General features: G+C 46.7%; 1 protein-coding gene across 2 annotated transcripts in view; it reads right to left on the reverse strand.

Moving 5' to 3' along the window:
• Positions 1 to 19,493, reverse strand: part of JAK1 (Janus kinase 1) — a 42,830-nt gene extending 23,337 nt beyond the window's left edge. For both annotated transcript variants that reach the window (XM_017740715.1, XM_017740721.1), the window contains exons 1-23: positions 19,414 to 19,493; positions 18,416 to 18,614; positions 17,145 to 17,268; positions 13,126 to 13,276; positions 11,786 to 11,949; positions 11,365 to 11,698; positions 10,749 to 10,922; positions 10,203 to 10,360; positions 9,470 to 9,593; positions 8,146 to 8,332; positions 6,544 to 6,650; positions 5,322 to 5,468; positions 4,982 to 5,069; positions 4,407 to 4,534; positions 4,042 to 4,177; positions 3,518 to 3,669; positions 2,585 to 2,735; positions 2,182 to 2,276; positions 1,735 to 1,927; positions 1,392 to 1,516; positions 812 to 984; positions 329 to 446; positions 1 to 76 (exon numbers count right to left, since the gene is read on the reverse strand). The exon at positions 1 to 76 ends at the window's left edge or, in 1 of these variants, runs on beyond it. In XM_017740715.1, the coding sequence (XP_017596204.1) occupies positions 1 to 76; positions 329 to 446; positions 812 to 984; positions 1,392 to 1,516; positions 1,735 to 1,927; positions 2,182 to 2,276; positions 2,585 to 2,735; positions 3,518 to 3,669; positions 4,042 to 4,177; positions 4,407 to 4,534; positions 4,982 to 5,069; positions 5,322 to 5,468; positions 6,544 to 6,650; positions 8,146 to 8,332; positions 9,470 to 9,593; positions 10,203 to 10,360; positions 10,749 to 10,922; positions 11,365 to 11,698; positions 11,786 to 11,949; positions 13,126 to 13,276; positions 17,145 to 17,268; positions 18,416 to 18,614; positions 19,414 to 19,419 (3,310 nt within the window). In that variant the 5' untranslated portion in view covers positions 19,420 to 19,493. The remainder of the gene's footprint in view (positions 77 to 328; positions 447 to 811; positions 985 to 1,391; positions 1,517 to 1,734; positions 1,928 to 2,181; positions 2,277 to 2,584; positions 2,736 to 3,517; positions 3,670 to 4,041; positions 4,178 to 4,406; positions 4,535 to 4,981; positions 5,070 to 5,321; positions 5,469 to 6,543; positions 6,651 to 8,145; positions 8,333 to 9,469; positions 9,594 to 10,202; positions 10,361 to 10,748; positions 10,923 to 11,364; positions 11,699 to 11,785; positions 11,950 to 13,125; positions 13,277 to 17,144; positions 17,269 to 18,415; positions 18,615 to 19,413) is intronic.
• Between the last annotated feature and the right edge of the window lie 6,414 nt (positions 19,494 to 25,907).

Below are 25,907 nucleotides of genomic sequence, written 5' to 3' on the forward strand. Positions count from 1 at the left end.
TGTCGTCCTGCAGGACCCGCACAAGCCGTGCCACCGTCATCTGTCCCTGTGTGGGGCCGATCATCTTCAGGAATTCCTGTGGGGACAGCAGGATCAGCTGGGAATCCCTCCCCCCCACTGCAAGGACAACCACCAGGGTGTTTCCCAGGATAAACCCAGGGGGCTGGAGGAAAGTGCTCCCCATGGAAGGGGTGGAACCAGATGAGCATTAAGGTCCCTCCCACCCCAAATGAGTCTGGGATTCTCCGATTGCTCTTCTTGTTGCCCCAAATGTTTAAAATGATGGATTTAAGGAGCTCTGGCAGCCGTTTCTCTCCCAGCCACTTACTGCCATGGGGCTGGACTCGGAGTCACAGTAGGTGAGGAGTTCATAGAGTGTCACCCCAAAGGACCACACGTCGGAGGCGATGTAGAACTTGCTCTGCAGCAAACACTCCGGGGCGTACCTGGGGACACGAGGGGACAGCGTCACACCCAGAGCTCACAGCCCTGCAACTCGAGACCCACGGTCTCTTTGTAGAGTCCTTGCAGGTAAATTAATGTGGGATGCCAAGTAAAGAGCAAAAAGTAATAAAGTGTGTGTTCCACAGCAAGGCACTGTGAAACTAAGGAGATCGAACCCAAAACTGGGAAAATGGATCATTAAGTTCAGGAAGAGATAAACAGCACAAGAGGGGAGTACAGTCCACCAGGTGCCTTTTCCTTGCTCTCAGGGTGTATCTTTACTTAGGCCTCTTATAAAAACAGAAAAAATCCTGGGGAGTACAGGAGCACCAGGTCCCTGGGCTGCAGCCTGGTGCCGGGGCCGTACCAGAAGACGGGGCTGTCGCGGTCGTCCTTGACGGTGTAATACTCCTTGTCCGTCTCGATGGCCTTGGTGAGCCCAAAGTCCCCAATCTTCACCCTGTTCTCGCTCTCCACAAGGACATTTCTCGCTGCCAGGTCACGGTGCACGTACTGACAGGAGCCCAGGTAGTCCATGCCCTAGGAGAGGTGAAAAGAAGCCTTTTATTTCCTTTTATTTCTCCTATACTTTAATGCCTTTTTCTCCAGTTCATGCTTCCAATGGCCTGACCACGCTCTGCCCTTTCATCCCTTCCTCCCTTTACAGCTGCACCTTGCTCCTTCCCTCTTGCCAGCACACATTCCAAGTGCTGCTATCCCTCCTAAAGCTCCACATCCTCCCACAGGAACAACTTTTCACAGCAAACTTTCCAGCAAGGGAACCTCCTCATTATTCCCCTGCTGCTCTTTGTGCCAGTAGCACCCAAAGTACGGGAGAGATTGCTTTATGGGGATAGAGAAGGAGAACGGGCTTGTTCCTGATGTTTTCCACGCCCCCTCACCCTGCTGCTGGAACAGAGGAGCTGCAGGCTCAGGGGCCAGCTCACCTTGCAGATCTGAACTGCGTATCTGAGCAGCTGCTTGAGATTGATCTTGTTCTTGTTCCGTGGGAGATACTCCTTCAGGCTCCCAGAGGGAAGGAATTCCATGATGAGTTTAATCCCACTTCCTCCTAAAAACCAGAGCATGTTTAGTTTGCAGACCCTTCTCACATCAGGAACACCAACAGCTTTTGTACAAGCCCAGAGCACCTGCAGCATTTTAAACATCACGTGGCTCATTCCCATCATCCACCCCCTGAGCCAATCCACAGGAAAACCTGCTCCAGGCAGGACATTTATACATTCTAAAGGAAAACCCATAGACTTTTTTATATTCTGCAAGATTTACCATCTTCTGTGCAAATGCCCTTGTATTTGACGATGTTGTCATGATAAAGATTCCTCAGGATTTCGATTTCCTTCTTGAGGTCAGCGATGTGATTCCCTCCGCTCTCTGGCTTCAGGGATTTCACTGCCACCTGCTCCCCGGTGTTGTCACCTTCTGGGTCATATCTGCACAGTTCCACCTTGCCAAAGTGGCCCTGGGTGGAAGAGAAAGGAGCATCCGTGAGGATAACGCTCTGACAGTGACATCCAGGCACTGATCTGGGTGTTTGTGTGGCACAGCACAGGCTGTAGGGACAGCCAGGCACTGATCTGGGTGTTTGTGTGGCACAGCACGGGCTGTAGGGACAGCCAGGCACTGATCTGGGTGTTTGTGTGGCACAGCACGGGCTGTGGGGACAGCCAGGAGCACTGGCTGTGTTCTGTGTTCTGTAGGTGACGTTTCTCTTACCTCACCCAAATCCCGGATTCTTTTCAAGAACCTCTTCTCAAAGAGAGTGGGATCCACCTCGGTGACGGGTTTCTTCTCCGAGACAATATCGGGATCTAGGAGGGGAAAAACATCCCAGGTCAGATTCCTGCATGGTCTCGACACTCCAGGGCATCCCTGCTCAATTCCCACTGTCACATCTTTCCTTCCTTAGATCCCACCTGCTTTCTGACAGGGAATCCTCCATCCACACCTGCAGCCTGGATCTGCCTTCAGACCCACTCCCAGATTTGGTGAACTTCCCACTCCATAGCAGTTCCTCAGCTTCCATGAGGTTGGAACAAGAAGCTCTTCAAGGTCCCTCCCAAGCCCTCCCACCCCAGGATTCCATGATCCCTCCCTCCAGGTGCCCCCTGTGCCTTACTCTGCTCCTCCAGTTTGTTGATGTCCCTCATGATGGCCCTGAAGAAGGGTCTCTGGTGGGGGTCGTAGTTCATGCACTGCTTCATCAGATCTGCCAGTTCCTTGCAGGACGGTGTGGCCAGCACAAAGTGCCCCTCGTAGAACCTCTCCTTCTGTGGGAACAAATAGAAATTCCAGGGATTTTAACTCTGTGACTCACAGTTCTGAACTGGGGCAATGGCTGGACTTGAGGAGCTCCTGAGGTCTTTTCCAACCTGAGCAATTCAGTGATTCTACATGAAAGGATGTGACCATTAAATCCTTATCTCAGTGTGAGCCTTGCCAAGGAAATCCTTTTCAGCTGGAACTCTGATCTCCTACCAACAGAGAATTCCTTTTGTGCTGGATCTGGAGCAGCCACTTTATACCCATCAAGTTTTCAAAAGGTGCTGAATGTTTCCCCTTTCAGAAGTCATTCCCTGCCAGGTTTCCCCAGTTATTTATGCACCAGGAAATGTTTGCCAAGGACACACCTGGAGCTCCTCACAGCCCTGACAGCTCTGGGGCAGGTGGGACAAGGCTGGGATGGGCATTCCCAACCCTGCAGGGCTGTCCCAGCTGTGGCCACAGGCAGGAAGGGCACAACAAGACTGACTCCAATGCTTTAGATTGCAGTGAGCAACAGCAGTGTCCATGGGAGACCCTTTAGAATCCAAAAACCCCAAGAGTAGAATCACTGAGCTGTTTGGGAGAACCTCACTCAGCTTCTAACTGGACACAGGGGTTAGAAAAGGCTGGGAGAACTGGGATTGTCCAGCCTGGAGAAGAGAAGGCTCCAAAGAGACTTCAGAGCCTCTTCCAGTGCCTAAAGGGGCTCCAGGGGACTTGGGACAAGGGGGAAAACTGAAGGGCCCAAGAGGATGGATCCAAGGTGAAGTTTGTGTAACAGTTTTACCTCTGCTAAGGTCTTGTCTTTCAGTGGAATTTCTCCATTATAGCAGATTTCCCACAGGGTTGTACCAAAGCTCCACTTGTCTGCTGCAATGCTGAGGTTTTTGGAATCCTCAACACACTCAGGTGCAATCCAGGGGATCCTCTCAACGCGCTCTGGGATAAAACACATTGGCACTGAATATCACAGGAGGGAAAACCAGCCTTTAGCTGGTTTCTTGTCTGAAATAAACTGGAGCTGCAGAATCTGTCCACTTTCAGGGAAGTCTTGATTCTCAAATCCCTGTTTTCCTAAGGATGTTCCTGTGGCTTTTACAGGCTCGTGCCTGGAGCCATCCACAAACCGAGATTCCTTCTGTGTTATCTCACTGGACACAACATTTTGTAAGAGAAATGAATGCTCTGAACACCCACTGTGCATTTGCAGATCCGTGAAAGCTGATTACTTCTATTCCAGAGCCAGTTCTGGCTGCTATAAATGACATTCATCCCTTTCCCCTTCCCTGGGAATGTGATCCCTGGACATACCTTGCCTGGACAGCACCGTTATGGGGATTCCTGGGTCACTCAGCTTTATGAAAGGCCCATATTCAGTATCAATTCCCTCTCTGGCCAGCAGGATGTTCTTGGTGCACACATTCCCATGCACCAAATCCTTGTCCTCCTACAGATAAACAGGGAAAGAACAGTGAGTGGGATGCTCTGCAAGTGCTCCAGGGTATCCACACCACAGGGGATCTCTAAAATACTCCAAGCTGAAATCCAAAATTACAGCTGGGAAGAAATTGGAGAAAAAGGAGGAGTAGGGAAACAGAGTGTTCCCACTTCACTCTTCCTGGGGGGGGAATGGGTTCCCCACTAGGCCAAGGTGCCTTGGCCAAGGTGCCTCTTACCAGGTAGCTCAGGGCACTTGCAAGTTGTTTGGCCACTTTGAATTTCCATGGGGTTGTGAGAACTTCACTTTTCTTATGCATGAACAGATCCAGAGGCCCACATTCAACAAACTCTTCAACCATGATATCTACAAAGGCAGGTGCAGAAAGTCAGTGCTGCAAGAAATTGTTTGGAGTCATCTAATTTGTGTTCCCACCTCCCCCTGTGCCCCCAGCCGAGATGGTTGGAAAATGTCTTTATTTCACCTTGCCCAAGGTTTATTTCAGTGCTCAGAGTCCAGATTAAAATGCTGAGGGGCTTCACGTGGCAAATGAACATTAAAGCTGGAAGCATTTCAAGGGAATGCTGCCACCGGGTGGTTTGTATCCACACTGCCCCAGCCCTTCCGGCATTCACCCTGGAAGACTCTTACTCAAACACAGCATTGGAAGGGGAAATTTATTTGGAGAAAGGCCTTTACAGCTGCTTTGGTGTCCCAGTTCCATCCTGGAAAGCTCCAGAGGCAGCAGCTGCCAGCCCTGTCCCTGCTCCAAGGCTGCCCATGTCCCTCCCAGCTGCCATTCCCTGGACTCACTCTCCACGTCCCGGACGCAGACGCCGTGCAGGAGCACGATGTGCTTGTGGGACACCTGCCTCATCATGCTGGCTGTCTCAAAGAATGCCTGGGGAAAGGGAGAGAAATCACATCCAACTGCTGCTCCCGGGGCAGCATTCCAAGAGTTTCCCACATCCAGAGCACCACGGAACAGCAACACATCAAAATCCCTGGCTTTAGTCACACGAAGGGTCAGCAGGGGAGGGATGTGTCCCATGGCGTGCCTAAAGCTGGGATGAGCTGCATCTTCAGCATTTCCCCACGCCCAGCCCTTTTTTAAAAGTTATCCGTGTACAACACACACAAGGAAAACACTTGCCAAGGAAATGTCTCTGTGGCTGGGGTCCAGGACTTTGAGCAGGACTCGGATCTCTTTTTCATTCTGATATCCTTCGTTCTCATCATCCTTGAGGCTGAGCATCCCTGAGTAAATCTGGGTCCTGGTCCCTCTTCCCAGGTGTTCTCCCTGAGACACAACAGCAGGGATTTGTCAGACAGGAAGAACACAAGGTTTACACCAATATTTATTGGAATCTGTGCTTTTTTCTGTCTCTGGTTGATGTGGTTGCAGATTTAAATTTATTCCAGCGAGAACCCAGTGACAGGGAGTTATTTTTGCTTCAGTGAGCTCTGAGCATCCTCCCCACGTGAATTCCTTGGATATTACACCTCCACTAACATCCAGCAGGTTCCCTGGGATTGAGCATTCCCAGACTAAACAAATGAATAAACAGCTGGGCTCTTATTCACAAGAAGCTGCTCCTGAGGTGATCTTTAGTGTGTTTCCAAAAGTGAGAGGAAGTAATATTTACTGCAAGGCTTTGTTTGGGGAAGCAATTTCCTCCAAAATAACAGAGGATTCTGCCTTGGGATATTTTTGCAGGAAGCCTGGATGCTGACTGTAAACACACCAACCCAAACCCAATCTCTGTCTGCAGTGATGCAACTAAAAACCCCCCAAACCTTTTTATTTCACAGAAGAAGCCACGTGCCTGATTTAAGAGCTCTTTTTAGAAACATTAAATTTGATTTAAGTGCATTCCAACCCCTGTGTGTTTGCTAAGGTTTATTCAGGTGACCTGAATAAATAACTACACAGACATGGGGAAATTTGAAAATTTAGAGAGGTTTCGAACACAGAATTCTGACTGCTCAGAGCTTTTGAATACTTCACCTTTTTCACTGTAGGATATTATCTTAAACCTTTGTTTCTCTGATAAGTCAGGCTTTAAAAAATACACCACAACAAACCAGCTCCCCAGAAAGGACCTTAAACCCCCTCTTTTCCTTTAGAAAACTGCTTAAAAATCAATTTGATTTCCAGTGAAAGGCATCCCTCTCCTCAGCTCTCCTTTATCCACACAAGGCCATACAAACATTGGGGTTCTGGAATCAGAGGCTTAAATGCAAATAAAGCTCCAAGTTAGGTTTGCTGAGGGGAAGTGGGAGCGGCAGGAGCAGCCAGCAGGGGGTGATTGGTGTCCCCTGGCCGGGAGCAGGGACAGCCACACTCGTGGGCTGCAGGGCAGCTCAGCACCCACCTGCACGATCTCCTCCTTGCGGATCCGATGGAAGCTCAGCTGTCCCATGGGATACACTGGCTGCCATTCCTGGGCCTTCTTGGTGGCCACCAGCAAGTTGGAGATTTCTGCAAGGCAGGGGAAGAAAATATCCTTAAAGCTTTTCAAAGAAACTGCACTCCCCCTTCCCAGTAATAACATGGATGTAAATGCTCCTGCCTTTAAATCCCCAAAAATCGGGAGGAAAAAAGAAACTTGGACTTGACCTCTGCTCCTCATTCAACAGGAGAATCACTAAAGCACAGTTTCATATTTGTATTTTAAGTAGAGTTATCATCAGCCAGATCAGGGTGATACTGAGCAACTGAACAGTTTTCTGCACAAAGCTTGAAAGAGAAAATACCCCTGCTGTACATGGAATAAAATGGAATAAAATATCCCACATTCCCTCCTGCCAGCAGATCCATCTCCTTTCCAGTGTGCAAGGGGGAGTCTCATTTCCTCCTCACCTCCTTCCAAATTCCCTGTACTCTGTGAAACACCACCAGTGTTCCCAGGGCACTGGAATGAAACTGGGGAGTGAGGAATGCGCAGAAGGAAAAGACTCAAAAATCCAGAGCTTCCTCCCCACTGCTGCAGGGTAGAACCAGAAGTTTTGCACAGGAATTCTGCCTTCCAGGCATTATTTATTGGGAGAGGATGGATTGGGATGTGTGTGGCCATCTGGGCTTCCTCCTGCTGGGAGCAGAAGGTGGAACTCTGGAAAGCACCAGGAATAACCACACCCTCCAAACTGCTTTAGTCCTGCATCCCCTGAACTTCTTCCTGAATACCTGATTAAATATTCAGAAAAGGAAAAAAACCCACCAGGAAAGAGACAGAACAGGGAACATGCACTGAATCCTGCTGGAACTAAAGCCAGGGGAGAAGCTGAAGTGGGCAATCAACTCCCTGACCCATTTTGTTTTATTTTACCCCAAATCCAGCCATCAAAACGTAACCAAAACGTCAAATGTGCAATGTCCTCCTGCTCCAGACCATTACCCACGTTCTTTGTGCAGAGTGTGAGAAGCTCAGGGACTCTCCCAAGGCCTCAGAGCAGCAGGTAATTGATGTGGCTCAGTTATTCCCCTGCTTCTAACAGGAAACCATTATCAGCTCAGCACAATCACCCCACTGTGCTTCCTCTCTCGCACAAAATTCAGCTGCAAGACGCTCGCAGTTCATAGCAAACAGCTCCAGAGAGTGCTGCCATCACTCAACAACTGCCCCATTGTCCCTCAGATGGGACCTCACAGATGATTTCCTGCCACCAGCCTCTTCAGGACATCAGCTGGGACCAAAACCCTTCCCTGCTGCCTCGTGCAGATGAATTATTGAGCACCAGCTCACAGTGAGAGCAAACACAGCAGCTTCCAACTCTCCTTTCCCCTCCTCAAACCTGTTCCTGGCACCTGTTTTGCTTCTGACAAAACTCCTCCTCCCCAGAGAAGGAAAAAACTTTAAACTACTTCTTTTTAAAGAGCTTCACTGCAGGATACAGCACTAAAAACACCCTAAAGAAGCCTCCTGTTCCTGGAGTTTGCTCCCTTGCAACAACAAAGCCCTGCAGGGCCAGGCTACCTCTGGGTCTGGGCTGGCAGCACCTCTTCAGGGTGAAGCTGATGTTGTCTGTCCGAAGGATTTGTCCCTTCAAGTGATCCATGAGGTCCTTCAGGGATGCAAAGGATTTGTTGGAGCCATGGAGGAAGTACCCCCCTTTCTTCACCTCAATCTGGAAGTTCTTGTAGGGGCCTGAGTTACTCATCACCTGGTATTGGGGGGAGAGGGAAAAAAGAAAGCAAACAGAATCATTGGAGTGAAAGAATGTTTGCAAAGCCATCAAAGCCTCTCAAAACCTTGGCATCACCCATAGGACCAGCTCATCACCTGCTCCTAAGCCAAGGTCCTCTAATCAAACTGCAACAAAGCAGAAAAAACCCTAAAATTCCTGGAATTTTCACTCCCAGGAGGCTCAAAGAGCAGAAGAGCAGCATCATGAAGATGATGCAGTCACCCAACAAGCCCAAATTACGGCTTTTTGCAGAGCCTGAGAATATGCAGAAGTTTTGCCTCTTCTGGAGGAATTTTTTCTTCCTTTGGTCAAGAATTGCAGAATCTGGAGCAGGGTTTTGAAATCTCAACTTAAAAATAGTGAAACTCCCTTCGCAACCCCAGATGGTTCAAGCACTGAAACAAAATCTCAGGCTGGTGTTGAGACCTTCCAGTTTCGCTCAGAGGTGTTGGGGAAGGGCTGAACTTCTGAACTTCCCCATCTCAAGAGCTCTCAGGGTCTCCCCTCTGCAGTTTTGGGTGACCTCTCCCTTCCCTCTTTTCCAAGAGAAAATTCCTTTCTTGTTTCACTGTTAAAAGACAGAGCTGATCATCTTTTTTTTTTGGCAAATATCCACGGGAGATAACCCCAGGATCAAATATCCCTTCCTGACTCACCACTGATTCCATGACCATTTCTTCCTAAGATAATAATTTTATTATTAGTATTATTATTAGTATTAATTTCTTTATTATTATTCTTGTGTGAACACTTTAAATATTCTCCCAAACCACCAAGTCAGCTGCAGGCTTCCAGCTGAGGCCAGTGTGGCAGTAAAATCCATCCAGGGAATTAAATCCACGCTCAAAAAGGCTCATGGGAAGGTGAAGTGACAAATTCTCCGTGTCATGAGTTTAAAATACTTAATTTTTATCACATTCCTGCACAGTTTGATTGGGAGGAATGGAAATGTTCTGGATCTGATTAATCCTATTTGGAGAGACAGCACAAAGGTGTGGAGAAAAAAGCCAATTCCCTCCAACAGAGATCAGGGTGACTGCCCTAAGGACAAAAACACAACCCCAGGGATTCCAGCGAGCAGATTCCTGCTGGGAATGCCACAGCTGGCTGTACCTCTGAGCCTTCCAAACACGTCACAGTCATGAGGATGTGGTTGAAGTTTGTGCAGCTCCACCTCAGCACGTACATCCCCACCTCGTTCCCCTCCTGCCTCAGCTTGTTGATGGCATATTCCGTGCTGGAAGGGAATGGACAGTGAGCAAAACCAACAAGGGAGCATCCAAAAATCTGTTCTTGGGAAGGAACACGAGAGCAAGCCTCTATTTGGGGTGTAACAGCAACTTAGAAATATGTATATTATTATTAAAACAGGATTTAAGGGTGCACTGCGCACCTTGGGCTGCCCAGAGCAAGGGAGGAAGGATTTGTTAAAGGGAATTCTGCATCCAGCACTGTGCAGGTGAAATCTGGGATTTCTACAGTTTGCGGCTTAAACACAAAGGGAAAAACCACAAAGGTGGGTGGAGGGAAGAGAATTCCTTCAGGGTTTAAAAACCCAAGGCTCTGTTCATCCATCCAAGGACTCCTGGGGTGAGTGTAGAGACAACTCTCTACCTAAAATATTCCCATGTGTCCATGGAGGAAACTCTTGAAACACTCCTTCACTGCAGAAACACTGGGTTTATAGATGAGTAAAGAGACAAACACTGATTTTTTCCTTAGCAAAATTAAGTTTTTCCAACCCTTTGGTAACTAACCACCACCCATCCAAACTCCGGCTTTCCTCAGCAGATTCACTATGAGAGGAATTATCCAAAAAACCCCTCCAAAGGCAGAAGTGACTGACCAGATGGGCCCGTGGCAGCCGTTCTTGATGTTGTGCTGGATGAGGGGAGGAGCCACATCAGTGCACAGGTAGTGGTGGGCATCTGCTGTGAGCCTGAAGTAGCCATCGACCAGCGAGGTGAAGGAAAGGGCCTCGGCGTGGGAGCTCAGCTTCAACTCCTGCCACAAAACACAGGGAAGAGCCCTTACAGCTCTGCCACGACACCTTGGGAATGCTGGAACATCCAGCTACTTCTGGCTACAGGATGTTGGTGTTTGATGAGCCAGCAGTGGCCATTCCTGCCCTCCTCTGTCCTGGCTGCACACTCCGTTCTCCAACATCGCAAGGTCTGCAACTCCACGTGGGATCTGTGAGGGAAACTTTAGTGCCAGTGTGGGCACAACTGCACTCACCCACTTTTAACAGCCATTTCTGCTCTGCCCAGTGTCAAGGGCAGCACATTTTGTGTTATTTACACTCAAAATGTCCCTCAGGAGGTTGTCACCTTCTGTCCAAGCCCACCCCAGGTCCCCATGGAAGGGAAATGATCCCAGGTTTGGTTCTCACCATCCTTTTGTTATCCTGCTTGTTGATGCTGACTGTGGACTCCTTGATGACAATGTGGGTGATTTCAGGGAAATAGGAAAAGTTGTTCCACGTCTCCCGAAGTTTGTGTTTTTCCTCCTCCTTTTTGGCTTTGCCATCGGATTTTTTCTTCTTCTCTTTCTCTGTCTGTACAGGCTGCAAATGTATTTGGGACAAAAGCTTTAATTAAAACATTTTTAGCACAGTGTTTTTACTCTAAACCAAAAATCCATTCTGTAACTACAGAATAATAATATAAAATATAGAATATAATGCAGTGCAATATACAGAATAAAGCTACTGAATTCTGGAATGTTTTTTGCAGAGTCTTTCATTTTCCTGGTAAAAGGCTTGCCCACACAGGCTGTCCAGTGTCCATCCTTGGAACCTTTCAAGATAAAAGCCCTGAGCAACCTGGTCTGATCTCAAAGCTAAGCCTAAAAAGGGCTGGAACTTCCTGGGGTTCTTCCAACCTGGATAATCTTGTAATCCCATAAAAGCCCCTCCAATAAAAAGCTGCCTGAAGACCACAACTATTTTTTAACAGCTGTTATGTCCCAAAAAATCCTCTAATTCCCATTTCTCATAGGCTACTTACACTTGGCTTGAGCCTCCACTGAATCCCATTGTTTCCTGTCACCATCACTTCATACTTCTCATTGTCTCCACAATTAAATTTATTTATCTCATTCTCAGCAGAAATCAGCAAAAACGAAGTCTCAAAAATCTCTGCCCCGTAATATTTGGTCAGGATCTCCATGGTGGATAAATATTTAACCTTCAGATCCCGTGGGGAGACGCTGTTGTTGCAGATGGTTTTGTTGTTGAACTCCTTCAGGAAATGCTTGAAAACGTTATTGATCCGAATCCTGGTTAAGAAATTCCTCTGCCTGATGGTCTTGTTCAAAGTTTCAGGGATATAATGCTTGTAACTAGAAGGAAAAACAAGGCTGTGGATTCGATTCCTCCTCTGGGAGAGGAGCAGAGCCAGAAGGGACAGAGGATTTAGCCCAGCTCACCTGATGTCCTTGGGAAGCTCCGGCAGCTTCACGTTTTTCTTGATGGCATCGTGGGAGATTGCCAGGACAGCCATTCCCAGACACTCATTCTCAATCTCATGGACCTCCTGCTCGTTTTTGGGGTCACGGATGGGTGCCAGGCCCTTCACTAAGTCATACTGGCCCTTAACAGGAACAAAAAACTCAAATTGCCCATTTGGTCTTTCCCAGAGTTTGTTTTTGAGCAGGAATTCATCCCTTGGCTCTCCTTGGGCAAAGAGAAGCTGGAACCTCATCCCCTTCTTTTATGCATCAGCCCACCAAAAATTCACTTTTTTTTTTAATTACTTACAGAAATCACCAGCCCTGGCCCCTTTTAGTACCTTCAATGGTTTTTTTCTGGTCCACCAGAACAACTTTGTGTCTCTGCTTTATCTCTGCCCTTCCCATCCAAGTCTCCATGAATCTCATGGACTCATCCCTAAGCCAAGTCCTGCTCTGGGACAGCCTGAAAAGTGTTTGGCTACCAAAGAGCAAAGACATTTCTGTGCCTCATTGCTTTAATGTTTCCCTGGAATTCTCTTTCATTGTGGTTTCCCAGCTAAACAAGGATTTGCTGGAGCAGCTGCATGTTGTCTCTTTTTCTGAAGGGCAAAGTCCTATTTCCAAGTGTGAAAATCCTGCAGGAATTCTACTCAGAATGAACAAAAAATGAGTTTTTCTCAGGACACTCAATTTGCTCTTTCATCAACCTGAATTTTCCCTTTTTTTTTGTGAAACCAGGCAGCTTCTGCTTTGAAAAATCCTTTGGAAGGTGCAAGAGGAGAGCAAACCTGGAGCTGAGCAGGCAGTGGGGTTATCAATCTTTATCACCACGGGGTTATCAGTAAGTGGTTATCAATGTTTTAACATGACCCAGTAAAGAAACCTCATTCAGAGGACCCAGCCCTGCCAGATCTCCCTGTGCTGCTGCTCCTCTCCAACCCTGAATGTCACAGCTCACAAAATGTCTCACAAAAGGTGACTGACAGCGTTTATAAACACAAATAATTCACTTCTATAATTAAAAATAATAATAATTAATTAATAATTATAAATAATAATAATTCTATAATAAAACATAATATAATTAACCATCTATAAAAATACATCCCTTTTTGGACTGTGAGAGTTCCTTTACACCTTCTATCAGTCATTTTTCTTCATGTAGCAAATTCTCTTCTCTCCACCAGGCAGAGGCACCAATAAAACCCTTTCAATACTCACAGGATACATTATGTGTATTTTAAGAGTTTGAGAAGAGGTTTTTAAAGCAGAATCCCATCTTTTTGTGGGAATACAGCATCAGAGACAACTCCAACCTGTGCAAAGATGTATTCCAGGGAATTGGCATCCAGGATGGGGGTTCCCTCTGGGGCCAGCTTCTTGTCATAGGCCTTGGCCTTCCTCGGGGAGTGTCTCCACACCGAGGGCTCGCTCTCATTGGTCCCGTGCCAGTTGGTGAAATAGTATCTGGCAAAAAAAGAGTCAGAAACTTTAAAAACTTCTTGGGAAAAGCCTCCATTCCCACAAGATATTTTGGACTTTGAAAAGCAAAGCAGTTAAAAAGCAAAAATCGGTCAAACTTCCGCCTTAAGCTTAAGTGGTCCCACACTCCAAGCATGTTCCTGGCCTGAGGAACTGGGGGAAAATGACTGAATTATTATATATTATTATAGGGTTTTTCCTTTTTTTTTTTGTTATAGAGACAGAGCACCTCTCCTGTGAGGAAAGACTGAGAGAATTGGGATTGTTCACCTGGAGAGGAGAAGGCTCCAGGGAGAGCTCAGAGCCCCTGGCAGGGCCTGAAGGGGCTCCAGGAGAGCTGCAGAGGGACTGGGGACAAGGCCTGGAGGGACAGGACCCAGGGAATGGCTTCCCAGTGCCAGAGGGCAGGGATGGATGGGAGATTGGGAAGGAATTGTTCCCTGGGAGGGTGGGGAAGGACTGGGATGGAATTCCCAGAGCAGCTGGGGCTGCCCCTGAGATGGGATGGAATTTAAGATCCCTCCCAACCCAAATCAGTCTGGGATTGACATTTATAAAGCCCCAAATCTGCAGTGGTCAAGGCTGGAGTGCCTCAGCTTCAGTGCAGAGTCAGGATCTTCAGCAAATTAAATTAATATTTTTAGTTAAGCTCTTCTCAGGCAGGAGCTCCAACCCAAAACTGCACCAAGAACTCCTGAGAAGATGATACTCAAGAAGAAGATACTCAAGAACCAGAAGATACTCAAGAACTCCTTGGGCTGAAGTGTAAAGAGCAGAGCAAAGCAAACCCTTCTGAAATCCAAAGGAAATGCCTTTGTTTCCCTCTTCTCCTGCAGAAGAGGAGTCAGAATTAACAACTCCAATTCTTTTGTTATTTCCTGAAAATAATTATGGGCAAGGTATTGTGCATTGTTTGTAACTGAGGGGAGAATTTGCTCCTTTCCTATGAAACTGCTCTGATTAAGACAACATTTAGGAGCTACAGAAACAACTCCAGCTCCATTGTTTGGGGGATGAGTAAATGAAGGAGAATCTTTTCCTTGGAAAGCTCAATGGATTTGTGTGAGGGAGGGACAGATTTTTGCTATTCCCCTTCCACAAACAGGAACAGGAGCACAGATTTCCCCATTCCCAAGCGAGCTGGAAAGGAGATTGTGCCCCTGAGCTGCAGGAGCAGGAGCCAGCCCTCCCTCAGAGCATCTTCCAGGGCAGGGGAGCTGGGAAGAGGGATTTGGGAATCACTTGGGAAGGTGGATTTGGATTTCAGCCTGGCCAGGGAGTGCTGGAAATGCTGGAGGGGCCCTGCTGTTCTCACTCACTTCCAGCAGCTCCTTCTTTCCAGAGCTTCCACAAAATTGTGTTATCCCAGAATGGGCTGGAAAGGACCTTCCAAAATCCCTCCAGAAGGGATTTGGATCCCTTTTCCACACCAAGAAACAAACCCAGCTAGGGAAGAGTTAAACTCCTCCTGCTCTGTGTGCCAGTGACTCCAGGATATTACAAAATCCTGGGGTTTCTCATGTCGGAGCCTATTTTCTTTAGAAAAAAAAAAGAACTTGAGGCAAGTGTAAAAAACACAGGCTGCTCCCAAAGTTTCAGTGAAAAGTCCTTTTAAAAGATGACCAAAAGTGCAGCAGCATCTGGCACTGATTCAGTGGGGAGAGGAGGAGGAGGAGAAGTTCACACAGAAAACAAAAAGCTTTCAGCAGTGGGAGAGAAGTCCAACCCCTAAAAACATTTCAAACCAGACAAATCCTTTCATTTTTGAGATAGAATTTCAAAAGGACAGGACTAAAACCTCTCAAAGTAATCAAAAATAAGAATTATTTCATTTCTAAATTACCATCAACAGTTAATCCACTGCTCTATTTAAAAGGCCCAGACCATTTTCCTTTTTTAAAATTCATTTAGGGACCAGTTTCACAACCCAAAATCCACAACAAATAAATGAAATCAAGGAAAACACCACCAGGACACAACAGTATTCCTGGGAAAATGGGAATCTTTGGATTTTAGGGCTTAACTCCTTCTGAAATGCATCTGAAATTATGTAAAATCCGTACTTGTGGCCCAAAGTTTGACAGTTTTCATTGGTGGAGTACAAGGGACAAAAGAGATTTCCCTGCCAAACTCCAAATCCCAACTCCAAAGCTGAAAAAAACAATAATAAACCAGCAGAACTTTTCATTCTGGAAAGCAGGGGCTTTTCCACAGCTTCATTCTACGAAATGGTGCAACAGGAAAAATGCAGAAAATAAAGCTCAGCACAATTTAATTTTGTTCATAATTATTTTCAGGAAATAACAAAAGAATTGGAGTCATTAATTATCTTAAATCACCTTTCTGGGTTATGAACAGCCAAAGATTCTTTTTAAGAGGCAGCTGTTTAAGCAATTTTAAGGAAGGTGCTTCCCATCATTCCCCCAGGGCAGGAACACAAACACCAAACACAGCAAAAATTGGGTTTTAAGGATTAATAGTTCTTAATTAATTAAAATTTAAAAGTTAATAATTAAAAATTAATTAAATTCAAGAGTTCTTAATTAATTAAAAGGATTCAATCCCCACAACTGCACTTTAAATATCACTTTCTTTTACTGAGGGAAACAAAGAATTTCAGGCTCAGGGGAAATTTCACATTACACCAGAGATTTTTATTATTCAGGGTATTGTTACTGTGGCTGATCTCAGAGCAAGAAAGGGCACCCAGTGCTCTGTAAAAACCTTTTGGAGTCTCTCAATTTCATTATTTTGTGGTGTTTATCTGCCCAACCTCATCACAGCTGGGTAAATCTGAGATCAGCCAGGGTTAAGGCATTAATAACACTAATAAAAGAAAAAAGAAAACTACTACAGCATCCTCTTCCTCCTCCAAAACCAGCAATTATCATGACTTGAAAAGCAAAGTTCAGTCATTTTTCCTTGTAGCAGCTGATCCAACAATAACAATTCCAGTCTGGAATCCAAAAATCACATTGCAGAGCCCTCTCTTTGCATCTCCCTGCACCCCAAACTGACCCAGGGTGGGTGAAGATGATTTACAAGGTTATTTTCTTACAGTTGTCCCTCGAAGAATCAATTAATCTGTGGAGTTTCTGGATTAATTATTCCTGCAAGCAAAGTTTATTTCGTGTATTTTTCACCTGTATCCTGCACTTAAAGCTCATATTGGTAGATGAAGAGTCAGAATAAAAATAGTAATTAAAAACAGAAGCAAAATGTGCAGAATTTGATTTCTATCAAACCCTAAAAGGATGAAAACTTTCTTTGCTCAGAATTCCTGCCTTCATTCCCACTGGATGAGGCCAGAGCACCCTCTCAGCCCCAAATCTCAGTAATGCCTGTGGCTGGATTTCCAGGATGCCACCTGGGGATACCTCTGAGCCAAAGATCCTGGGACTCTCCTGGCTCCTGGTTTCAATTTTCCAAGCCTTCCCCAGCCCAGTCCCACAGATCCCTTGCAGTCCTGGAGAATTCCAAAAGCAAGAGCCTGGTGCTTTTTCCTTTTAAGAGTAAAACTCCCACTGACTTCAGAGGGAATTGGAACACTTCAAACAGGAATTCATCCAGAAAAACACTGACCCAATGGGTTGGAGCCAATTTTCCAATTAACTCTGACCTTGTTCACTCCCAGCTTTGTGAAGAGAACTTCTCGTGGTTTTTCACCTTCTGGGCCTTTTTTTCTGAGGTGGAATCCCAAAGATGCAAAGAAATCAGGAGATATTTGAAGCTCCTGCTGCTCATCTCTCCTCTAAGGTGTGCAAAGCAAGCTGCTGCTTTTGGTTTTGCTTCCCTGCTTCTTCAGGGAGCTCAGAAGAAGAAGAAATATCATTTTCCAGGTGTTTTCCCTTACCTCATGCGATAATGGAGCCTGAAGGATGATTTTTCCTCTACCTTGAAGACCTGGTTTGGTGCATACCAGAGCTTTTTGTTCTCATCGTACAGGGCAAAGAGGTTGTGGCACAGAGGGGACACAGCTGTCACAAAAACACACAAAGGGATGAATCACAGGGCTCCAGTGCACACCCACACCCCAAAACACAAATGCATAGAGCAAATATTGGATCATGAAGAGAAACTGATACTGGGATTAGATAAAAACAAACATTAGGAAGGAAAGGTTGAGGTGGAGCTGTCACCTTGGTTCAGCTGGGTGTGGGGTGTATTAAACAGATTGTTCTGCTGTTAAAGTGATTCCCAAATCCTGATTGTGCCAAGGTCTGAGCTTGAGGAGAAGTGACTTAAAACCTTGATTTTGTCCAGGTCACAGAAATGGGAGTTTTACCAAACCCACCCCTTTGTTCTCAGCTTTATTTTACCAATAAATTCAACCCCCAGAGGTAAAAGAGGAGATTTTAACAAACAAGAAGAAAGCTTTGGTCATTCCCCAGAGGGGTTTCCAGCTGAGAAGAGACTTTGATATGAATGGGCTGATCTGCTTTAACTTTGCATTTCCTCCCTCCCAGATTAAACGAGGCTGTGCTGTGTTTACAGGTCTGGTTGAATTCCTTGTTTTGGTTCTGGGAGCAGCTGCACCATCTGGGGGTTCACAGCCCTGAAAAAGCAGCTCCTGCACACCAACATAAATAGGGGGGTGTTAAATACCCCTCACTTTGCTTAAATCTCTTAAAAAAACAACACTCATTTGAGGAGGTTTGTCCTGCGGATTCCCATCCTTTCACCCATTCCCATGGAAGAGGAGCAATTAGGCAAATGAGCTGAAGGCTATTACAAGAATCCAGGTGATGTGGGCACAGAAAATATTTGAGAGCTGCAGGAAAATTCCTGCCCAGTTCACCTGTTCACACCCCCACAGCAGCTGGATAACATTGGGTGTTCCATGGGGAACAGGACAGGGCAGGAAAGAACCCCAGAACTGTAAATACAAAAGCACACTGGCTTATGAGACCCAACAGAGATTAAATCCACTTTTTCCTGTGGAATTACAGGTATTTTGCTGAGCCCAAGCCCAGAGGGAACAGCACAGGACAGGCCCTGACACGTGAGGGATGCACACGAGGTAAAAGCAGCTCTGTGGGGATTTCCTGGGACAGGGTGGCTCTGATGGACACACAGAGGATGCCTCACTTTGGGTGCTTCGCTGAAATAAACCCAAATACTCACAACACCTCTGGGCAGCCTCAATGCACAGCTCCTCCGAGGTGAACTCGCCGCTGGAGTAACAAATGGGGGCTTTGTCCTGCAGGTAGAAGAGGATTTCCAGCCCCTGGTGTTGAGCTTCCAGGTTGAGTTCATTTTTCTTGGTGCTCCTCATTTTTGCACAGAAAGCCATGGCTTTGCAATCTTCTTTTACGTTGAGATACTGGGAGAGGAGGGAAAAGAGCAAAGGGAAACGTGAGGGGGAGCTGGAATCCAGAACACAAATCCATCACTGCTGGCACGAGGGGCCAGGCACCACAGCTCTCAAAATCCTCAGGTGGGAAGCTGATTCTTCAAAGCCAACGAGGTGAAAAGGGGAAAAAAGCAATGTCAGTGATTATTCTGGTTCTGGGAACTCTGCTCCAAATCATTCCCTTCTCTTCTGGTGGCTCCACAGCTTTTCTGAAAGGTTTCTCTTCTCACTGTAAAGCACAACTTTCATATCCTTCAGCACTTAATTGGCTGGAAAACAACACTTGAGACTGAGTGATTTAAACAGCTCATTTTATGTTTCCTTTTTTAAAAAGTCAGCTTCTATTTTTACAACCCCTTAACAGCAAAATACTTCTCATTGTTTTCTCCCCTCTCACCCTTTGTGTTTGAAACTCCCATCACTTTATGAGTCATGGTGTATTTTATAAGATTTATTGGCATTTATCTTTTATTACTACTTCTCTCTCTCTCCAGGAGGAAAGAGTAGCACTGAGTGGGTTTAATGCAAGAGCTTTTAGATTAGCAAGGATGCACAACAGGGCAGCTCTGACTCAAAAGAAAATTGTGTTTTATTTAAGCACCCAGTGCTTAAACAGAAAGAGCAGAAAGTTATTTGGGTTATTTGGGTTCTTTGTTCCATGTTTTTCTAAACTTCAGCTCAATCAACAACAAAACCAATTTTATAGTTTATGAAATTAATCCTCCCACTAAAAAAACAAATAAAAAATAAACCCCCAAAGCCAACACACCTGCATTTATGTGCCTGTGGGATCCTCTACACAACTGAAATGGGTTGTCTTCACTCTCCCCAGGAGCAGCTTCACTTTGACTGAAAAAAAAGGGAAAATAGGCATTGTCAGGAACGGCTTTGTACAGTTTGAGGCACAAATGAAATGGCCAGGCTGATGAAATTCCACCTGCAGTCCCAGGGAACCTTTATTATAACTGAGATCTGGATCTGGTCTCAGCCAAAGCCAGTCCCAGGAACCACCCAGGAGTTTGGGCACGTCCACTGATCTCCTCTGACACTCTGGGGGCACTGCCTGAGATGCAACCAAAAATCCCAGGGAAAGCTTTGGTTATTCCCTGCATTTTTCCCCTATTTTCAGTTTGGGCTTGGTCTCATCACAAGCCTCAGCTGTGACACCACAGGAACATTTTCCTCTGTGCTTTATTTCCTCTGGGACTTTTGAAGTCGCTCCATTCCTCACATTTTTATTAGATATTCATTCCAATCCTTCCCTGCTCTCTGCTGTTTCTTCCCCTCCCAGATTATCATTTAAAATGTGTCTAAACTAAAACTGACAGTGCTGCTGGTTTGGGAAACCTCACCCATCACTCATCTGAGGCTGAAAGATGCCTCCACTTCCAGCCTCCATCCCTCCTTTTTCCCTCCTCCTCCCCCATCTCTGCCAAAATGTGTTTAAACTAAAGGTGTATTTATTATTTTTGCTTCACCAGTGTGGGGCCTTAACCTGACCTAGCAGACTGCAGCAAATATTGCTTTAAAAGCCTGAGGCTTAGGCTGGAAAAAGTCAGACGGTGCCACACAACTTCCCTCGTGCTTGGGAAGAGCCCAGCAAACGTGATACTGTCCCAGAAAAAGAATTCTATTGAAGAGCCTGGCACACATTGCCAATTAAATTGCGTGTTCCTGCCATCCCTGCCACTTGAATGCTAAATTTGACTTTCCAGGCATATTCCCTTGGCAATAATATGGGGAAGAAGTAACTGAAAGCCTGATTTTTGGAATATGCAGACAAGCCAGGAATTACTTCTGCACAGCACCAGAAAACTGAAACACAAAAGGTGAAAAATATGAACTTGAATCTCATGAAAACCACCCCTTTTTAAATGACATATAACTGAAGCTCCATATATTTCAGTGTCTGTGTGGGCCTAATGTTAAAAAGGTTGTCCAGATGTTTTAAAATGTGAGGGGGAATATAAAACCACTGCCTTTTAAAGATTCATAAATCAAACTTCTTGTTTTCCAACAGTGCTGCTTTGCTTTGGTTAAAAGCTCCTACTCTTGATTTTAGCAATTCCCAGAATCCTAAAAACCCTTAAGTGCTGCTTCATTTACAAAACCTTCTGGGGATGAACCAAACAAACCAACATCCAATCTCTGATTTATTATTTCCTAATGGGTTTTCCAGACATTCCCGTGCTCATTGTTAGGGATTCACATTTTAAAAATGCATCCCCATCTTCCAAAAAGTCTCCTTTGACCGAGACAAATTCCTGCTCTGTCGGAGCATCCCTCACCAGACCCACACACTGAAATGCTTCATCTCTGAAATGTGAAGGGGATTTTTACCCTTTGCCACTGAAAAGCTCTCAGAGGCTCAGTGGAGAATTGTTATTTGTGTAGTTTCTGGTCTCCTCCCTGCCCAGGGGACACATCCCAGGATGGCAGGGATGTGCTCAGTCCCTGCTGACTGACAGGACAGCACTGGCCTTTTTCAGGCATCTTTTAATTTCGCTTCATTTCCGTTTCTCCCAGTGGAAACAGTTCTTTGTGATGCACCCTCCAGAGTATTTTTGGGAATGCAGGATGGCTCTTCTTGAGATCCCACTCCCCCATGCAAAGGCTTTTCCTGGTTATTTAAAATCCTGACCCACACACACACGCACCGCCCAAGCTGGACAAGGGAAGCCAGGTGATGGAATCCTTTTGGATTTCAGATTCCCAGGCTGCTTCTCCCTGGATCCTTCTGGATAAGACATCTGGGGCACTGCCCAGGCTCCCCAGGGAATGGTCCCGGCCCCGAGGCTGCCGGAGCTCCAGGAGCACTGGGACAGCGCTGCCAGGGATGCCCAGGGTGGGATTTGGGGGTGTTGGGGTGTCCAAGCAGGGCAGGAGCTGGGCTGGATGATCCTTGAGGGTTCTTCCAGCTCAGGATATTCCACGATTCTGGGATTTCTGCCACCTCCTTCAAAAGCTGTATTTCCAGAACCTGACTGGCAGCGTGAGCACGCCCCTGGCCCGGGGCAACACCAGCAGCGGGAGGGGATGGCTCATCCTTCACCCAAGGCTCCACCACACAGCTGAGAGATTTTGGGCACAAACACAAAGCCATGAACCCACAGCTGCCAAAACTCACATCTGATTTCTTTGGATGATGTCAAAGAACAGATCTGGATCCCAGGGAAGGAGTTTTTTTTCCTCACACCCAGACAGAGCCTTCACACACTTCTGGTATCAGAAAGAGGAAAAGTTACGAAATAGAGGGAGGGAAGCCTAAAGGTGGATTGTTCAAAATCAGTTTGGCCATTAAACTATTAAAATATTCGGGAGAGAATAATATTTGGTAAAAACTCAAGTTCCTGCCTAGGATGTGCTACATTTGAAGCCCAGCAGCTCCAGCATTTTTAAGAAAAAAGCCAAATGTACAACACTATTTGCTAAACAACCCCTTTAAACCTGGGCACGCCTCAAAAACTAAGAACAGGCAGACGCAGAACTTAAATATTTTTGAAACTATCTGCAAGTCCTCCTTGAACCAGAAGGATGCTGCTCCACCAACACCACACTTCACCATAAACCAGGAGCCTGGAAGCCAAATGCAAAGATGGAAGGTCCATTTCAGAACCTTTTCAGCAAAAGCCCCTAAAATATGAGTACAGGAAAATCCCAGATAAAATCTGACCAACCCAAAACTCACTTTGAAGCACCATTTTCAAGTTCTTCTTCTTTTCTGCCCTCTCAGCCCATTTAGTTTCTGGTTTCCTGACATGGCCATGGCCTGGGGATGTTTATGATTGCTTATCCCAATACAGGAACAGATAAGTTTTCCTTAAGCATCAGGTCACTTTTGTACTATTTATACTTTAATGTCAGCCCAAAAGCTCTCAATTATTATTATTTTTTCACCACACTCCCCAATAAACCTTTCCCATCCTGTCCAGCCCAGGGCATGCATTTAACCCTGCATAACCTCTTAGAGACTCCTTGAAAATTTAGATCCATGAGCACACGCTGTTTGTTCTCCACAGCATCCTCTCCCCAAATGTACGTTTGATTTGTTTCAGTTATTGATTATTGTCTTTATTTCGCGCTTTTATTCAGTGAGCTCACCACACACTGCTCACCTCTGCCCCCAAACCAGAATTACTAATTCCCCTGGGTTCTTCTGTGCAGTCCATGCTGTGATACGACCGCTCCACGCTGCAAAATTGTGTTTTAGAGTAGGGCCAAGAGGGCGCAGAATGGAAATTTTCATCAAAAGTGGGTCATGTGCAGCAAAGTTCTCAAGAACTGAAAACCAGCCAGCTTCATTAGTGGCATGCTAATATTAACAGATACCAAATATTTCCATTTTTAGCTCTCCAGCTCTGAGCAGCAGAGGAGGCCAACTCCTGGTGTGTTCTCTGAGTGCTTTGTGCCTACCCAGAGCTTCACAAACTCACTCCATCCTCTGCTGCACCCTGAGGAGTGACCCTGCTTGTTTCCTGTGCCTTTCCAAGGCAGTTTCAGCCACTTCTCTGAATTTCATGACGTGTCACCAGTATGGGAAGAAGTTGCTCAGCCCTCTCGGAGAGCTGGCTGTTAATTTGCCACCTTTATTTTCTGCCTGTAATGGCTGGGGCACATGCAGGAGCACACAAACACAAAATCACTTTGTTTTCTGCATTACCTGCTCTTCCCAGCCTGATTTTCCTTTGGATACAGGCTGGGTTTCTGTAATGACCAATTTTTCGTAGTATGGTTTGGGTTGGAAACGACCTTTAAAGGTCACAACCCCTCTGCAGTGAGCAGGGGCATCTTCAACTAAGCTTTTATAGCTCATAAAGGTGTACTTAATCCTCTTTTATCCACAGTTTCTGGTGTAAAAACAACTTTAAATGACACAATTCTTGAGGCTTACAACCTATTATTATATCCTTGTGTAGTCAACACCAAGCACTTCTCCTTAAAACCAGGATCAATTTCCTTGGAGGCAAAGGTCTCAAGCCTCAAGAAGCCATCAAGAAGCCATCACAGAACCCTTCCAACAACGACCTGATTTTTCTGTAATTAGTTTTTCCTCACAAGCCAACTATCTAAAAACCAGCATCAGCCTGACAATAAAGCTAACGGGGCTGAAGTGGCATTCCAATTTTAGGGTGATTTACACGGACAATTTGTTTTTATTCCTGCCTGGGACACGGCATTAATGATCCTTTTCCTTCCTTGATGTTCTCCTCTCATCCCCACGCCCGTGGCAGTCTGCACCTCTGGGGTGGGATGGAAGTTCTCTGGAAAAGAGCCACGCCACCTTCCCAGCAATGGAGCAGAGCTCCAGGAAGCACGGCCTCTTCCCGGTGGCACCGCGCTGATTTCAGGGGTTTCCTGAGGGGCACTTCAGGCGTGTGGGAAAACTGCCAGGGAAATTGCTCATCATGGCAAACACCTCAGGCTCCTCTCACGAGAAAGTGTTAAGGGCTGTGCAGAGCTGGCTCCTGCTGGGCTGACGTGGCAGTGACCCTCAGCAGGTCACTGGGGCAGGACGTGGCAGGGCTACGGACGCGTTGCAGATAAAAGTTAAAGCTTCCATGGAAGTGAACGAGTGGGAATGAGGCACAGAGAGTGAGAGAACAGGGGTCACACAGCAACAGCTGCGGAGCTTCAGTCCAGCACAGCCCTCAGGGCTACGAGGAGGAGCTGAAGGCAGGGAACAGCTCTGCCTTCCCCAGGGGAGGAGAACACTCTGCAGCCGTGCTACAGATCCATCAGAAAGGCAGCAGAGGAAAAGAACAGAATGGAAGAAACCCCCCCCCCACCACCATGTGCCATTTCTCTGCTGACTCGGGGACCAGAGTGGGACATCATCATCACACAGCTGAGCCTGTGGGGACATGGCCGGAGCAGCCACCAGGCCAGGGCAGTGCTGGGGAACTCCAGGAGTTCTCCGAAGCAGGGAAAGCCACCAGGAGGGAGGTAAAGCAGTTTCATGGTTCACACCTTGCACATGAAGGTCTGTAACTGGAGATTTCCTCCCCTCTTTAACCAGACAGGAACAAGAGAGGTCACTTCATCCTGTTCTCCTGAGCCTTAAAATCTCAGAGATCCCACCATGCTGAAATGATTAATGAAGAAACCTCTGGGGACTCGTTATGCATCTACAGGCTCTCAGAGCTCCAAGTTCCCCTAAAAGCCAAGTTTTACAAGCCAGAGTTCATCCCACCTCACCTTATTCACTTAACAAAATTCATTTGCTCCAGAGGCTGTGCATGTGGAGATGGGATGATCCCCAGGGCCCAGATGCGCCATCCTGGCACCTGTTCCACACTGTTCCACTGGGTAATTCCTTAGACAATTCCAAGGGAGCTTGCTGCAAAACAACCCCAACAACCACCTCCACGACCCACTGGTGCTCCTCAACGAGGGAATCCCACATTTCACTGGCTTTTAAGGAAAAAGCAAGCACGGATTTATTACGACAGCACCCGGATTTCCGATGGCGCCTCAGATCTTTAGTAAGAAACAAACCAAAACAAGCAACCAGCTGAGGTCTAGCGAAGTCAACACTGGTGAGAAACATTCTCAACAAGTCCTTTCTGCAAATGAGTAGAGGAGAAATCAAATGAGTTGCTCACTTACCCAGGAAATCAGTGCCAGCACTGGTAAAGCCCAGCTCTCCCACATCCCTAACAGAGAGAGAGAGAGTTGGAAGCAGTTCCTCCAAGCCCCACCAGCCTGAGGAGGTGAACTTCTCACGGGCTTTGCTTTCTAGTTTGAGTGTGTAAAACATGCAAAGGAGCTGGGACTGGGTGACCACAGAGCTGCTGCAAAGGTCCCGCTGGCTCACAGCCACCCCAGCGGGGCTCCCGGCTCACAAACCACACACGGACACTTCCCTCCTGCTCAGCCCTGCAGCCACTTCCTGGAGAGCAGCTCCAGATGTTCTTCTTGACCTTTTTCATTTTCACATCTAATCACAAAATGGAGGCTCTCAGCCCAGTTCCCTCCAGCCCTTCTTCACTGGGCAGCACGGCTATGAGCAAAACTCCTCACCCCCTACAACACCCCCCCATAAAAACACCGATGTGGGGTCGGTAGGGACCTTAAAGGTCATCTCACTGCCACCCCTGCCACCATCAGCCACCACACACATGGAGGTCAGAGAAGGACCAAGCAACAGGGGAGGTTTTGCAGCAGCAAAATTCCTTTAGTCCAGCACCATCCTGCCCAGGGGCTGAGCTGCCCAGAGGCTGTGAGGGCATCCCAGCTCCTCCCACGGAGCAGGGATTCCTGAGG

Source organism: Corvus brachyrhynchos, unplaced genomic scaffold (genome assembly GCF_000691975.1).
Source record: "Corvus brachyrhynchos isolate BGI_N302 unplaced genomic scaffold, ASM69197v1 scaffold280, whole genome shotgun sequence".
NCBI lineage: Eukaryota > Metazoa > Chordata > Aves > Passeriformes > Corvidae > Corvus > Corvus brachyrhynchos.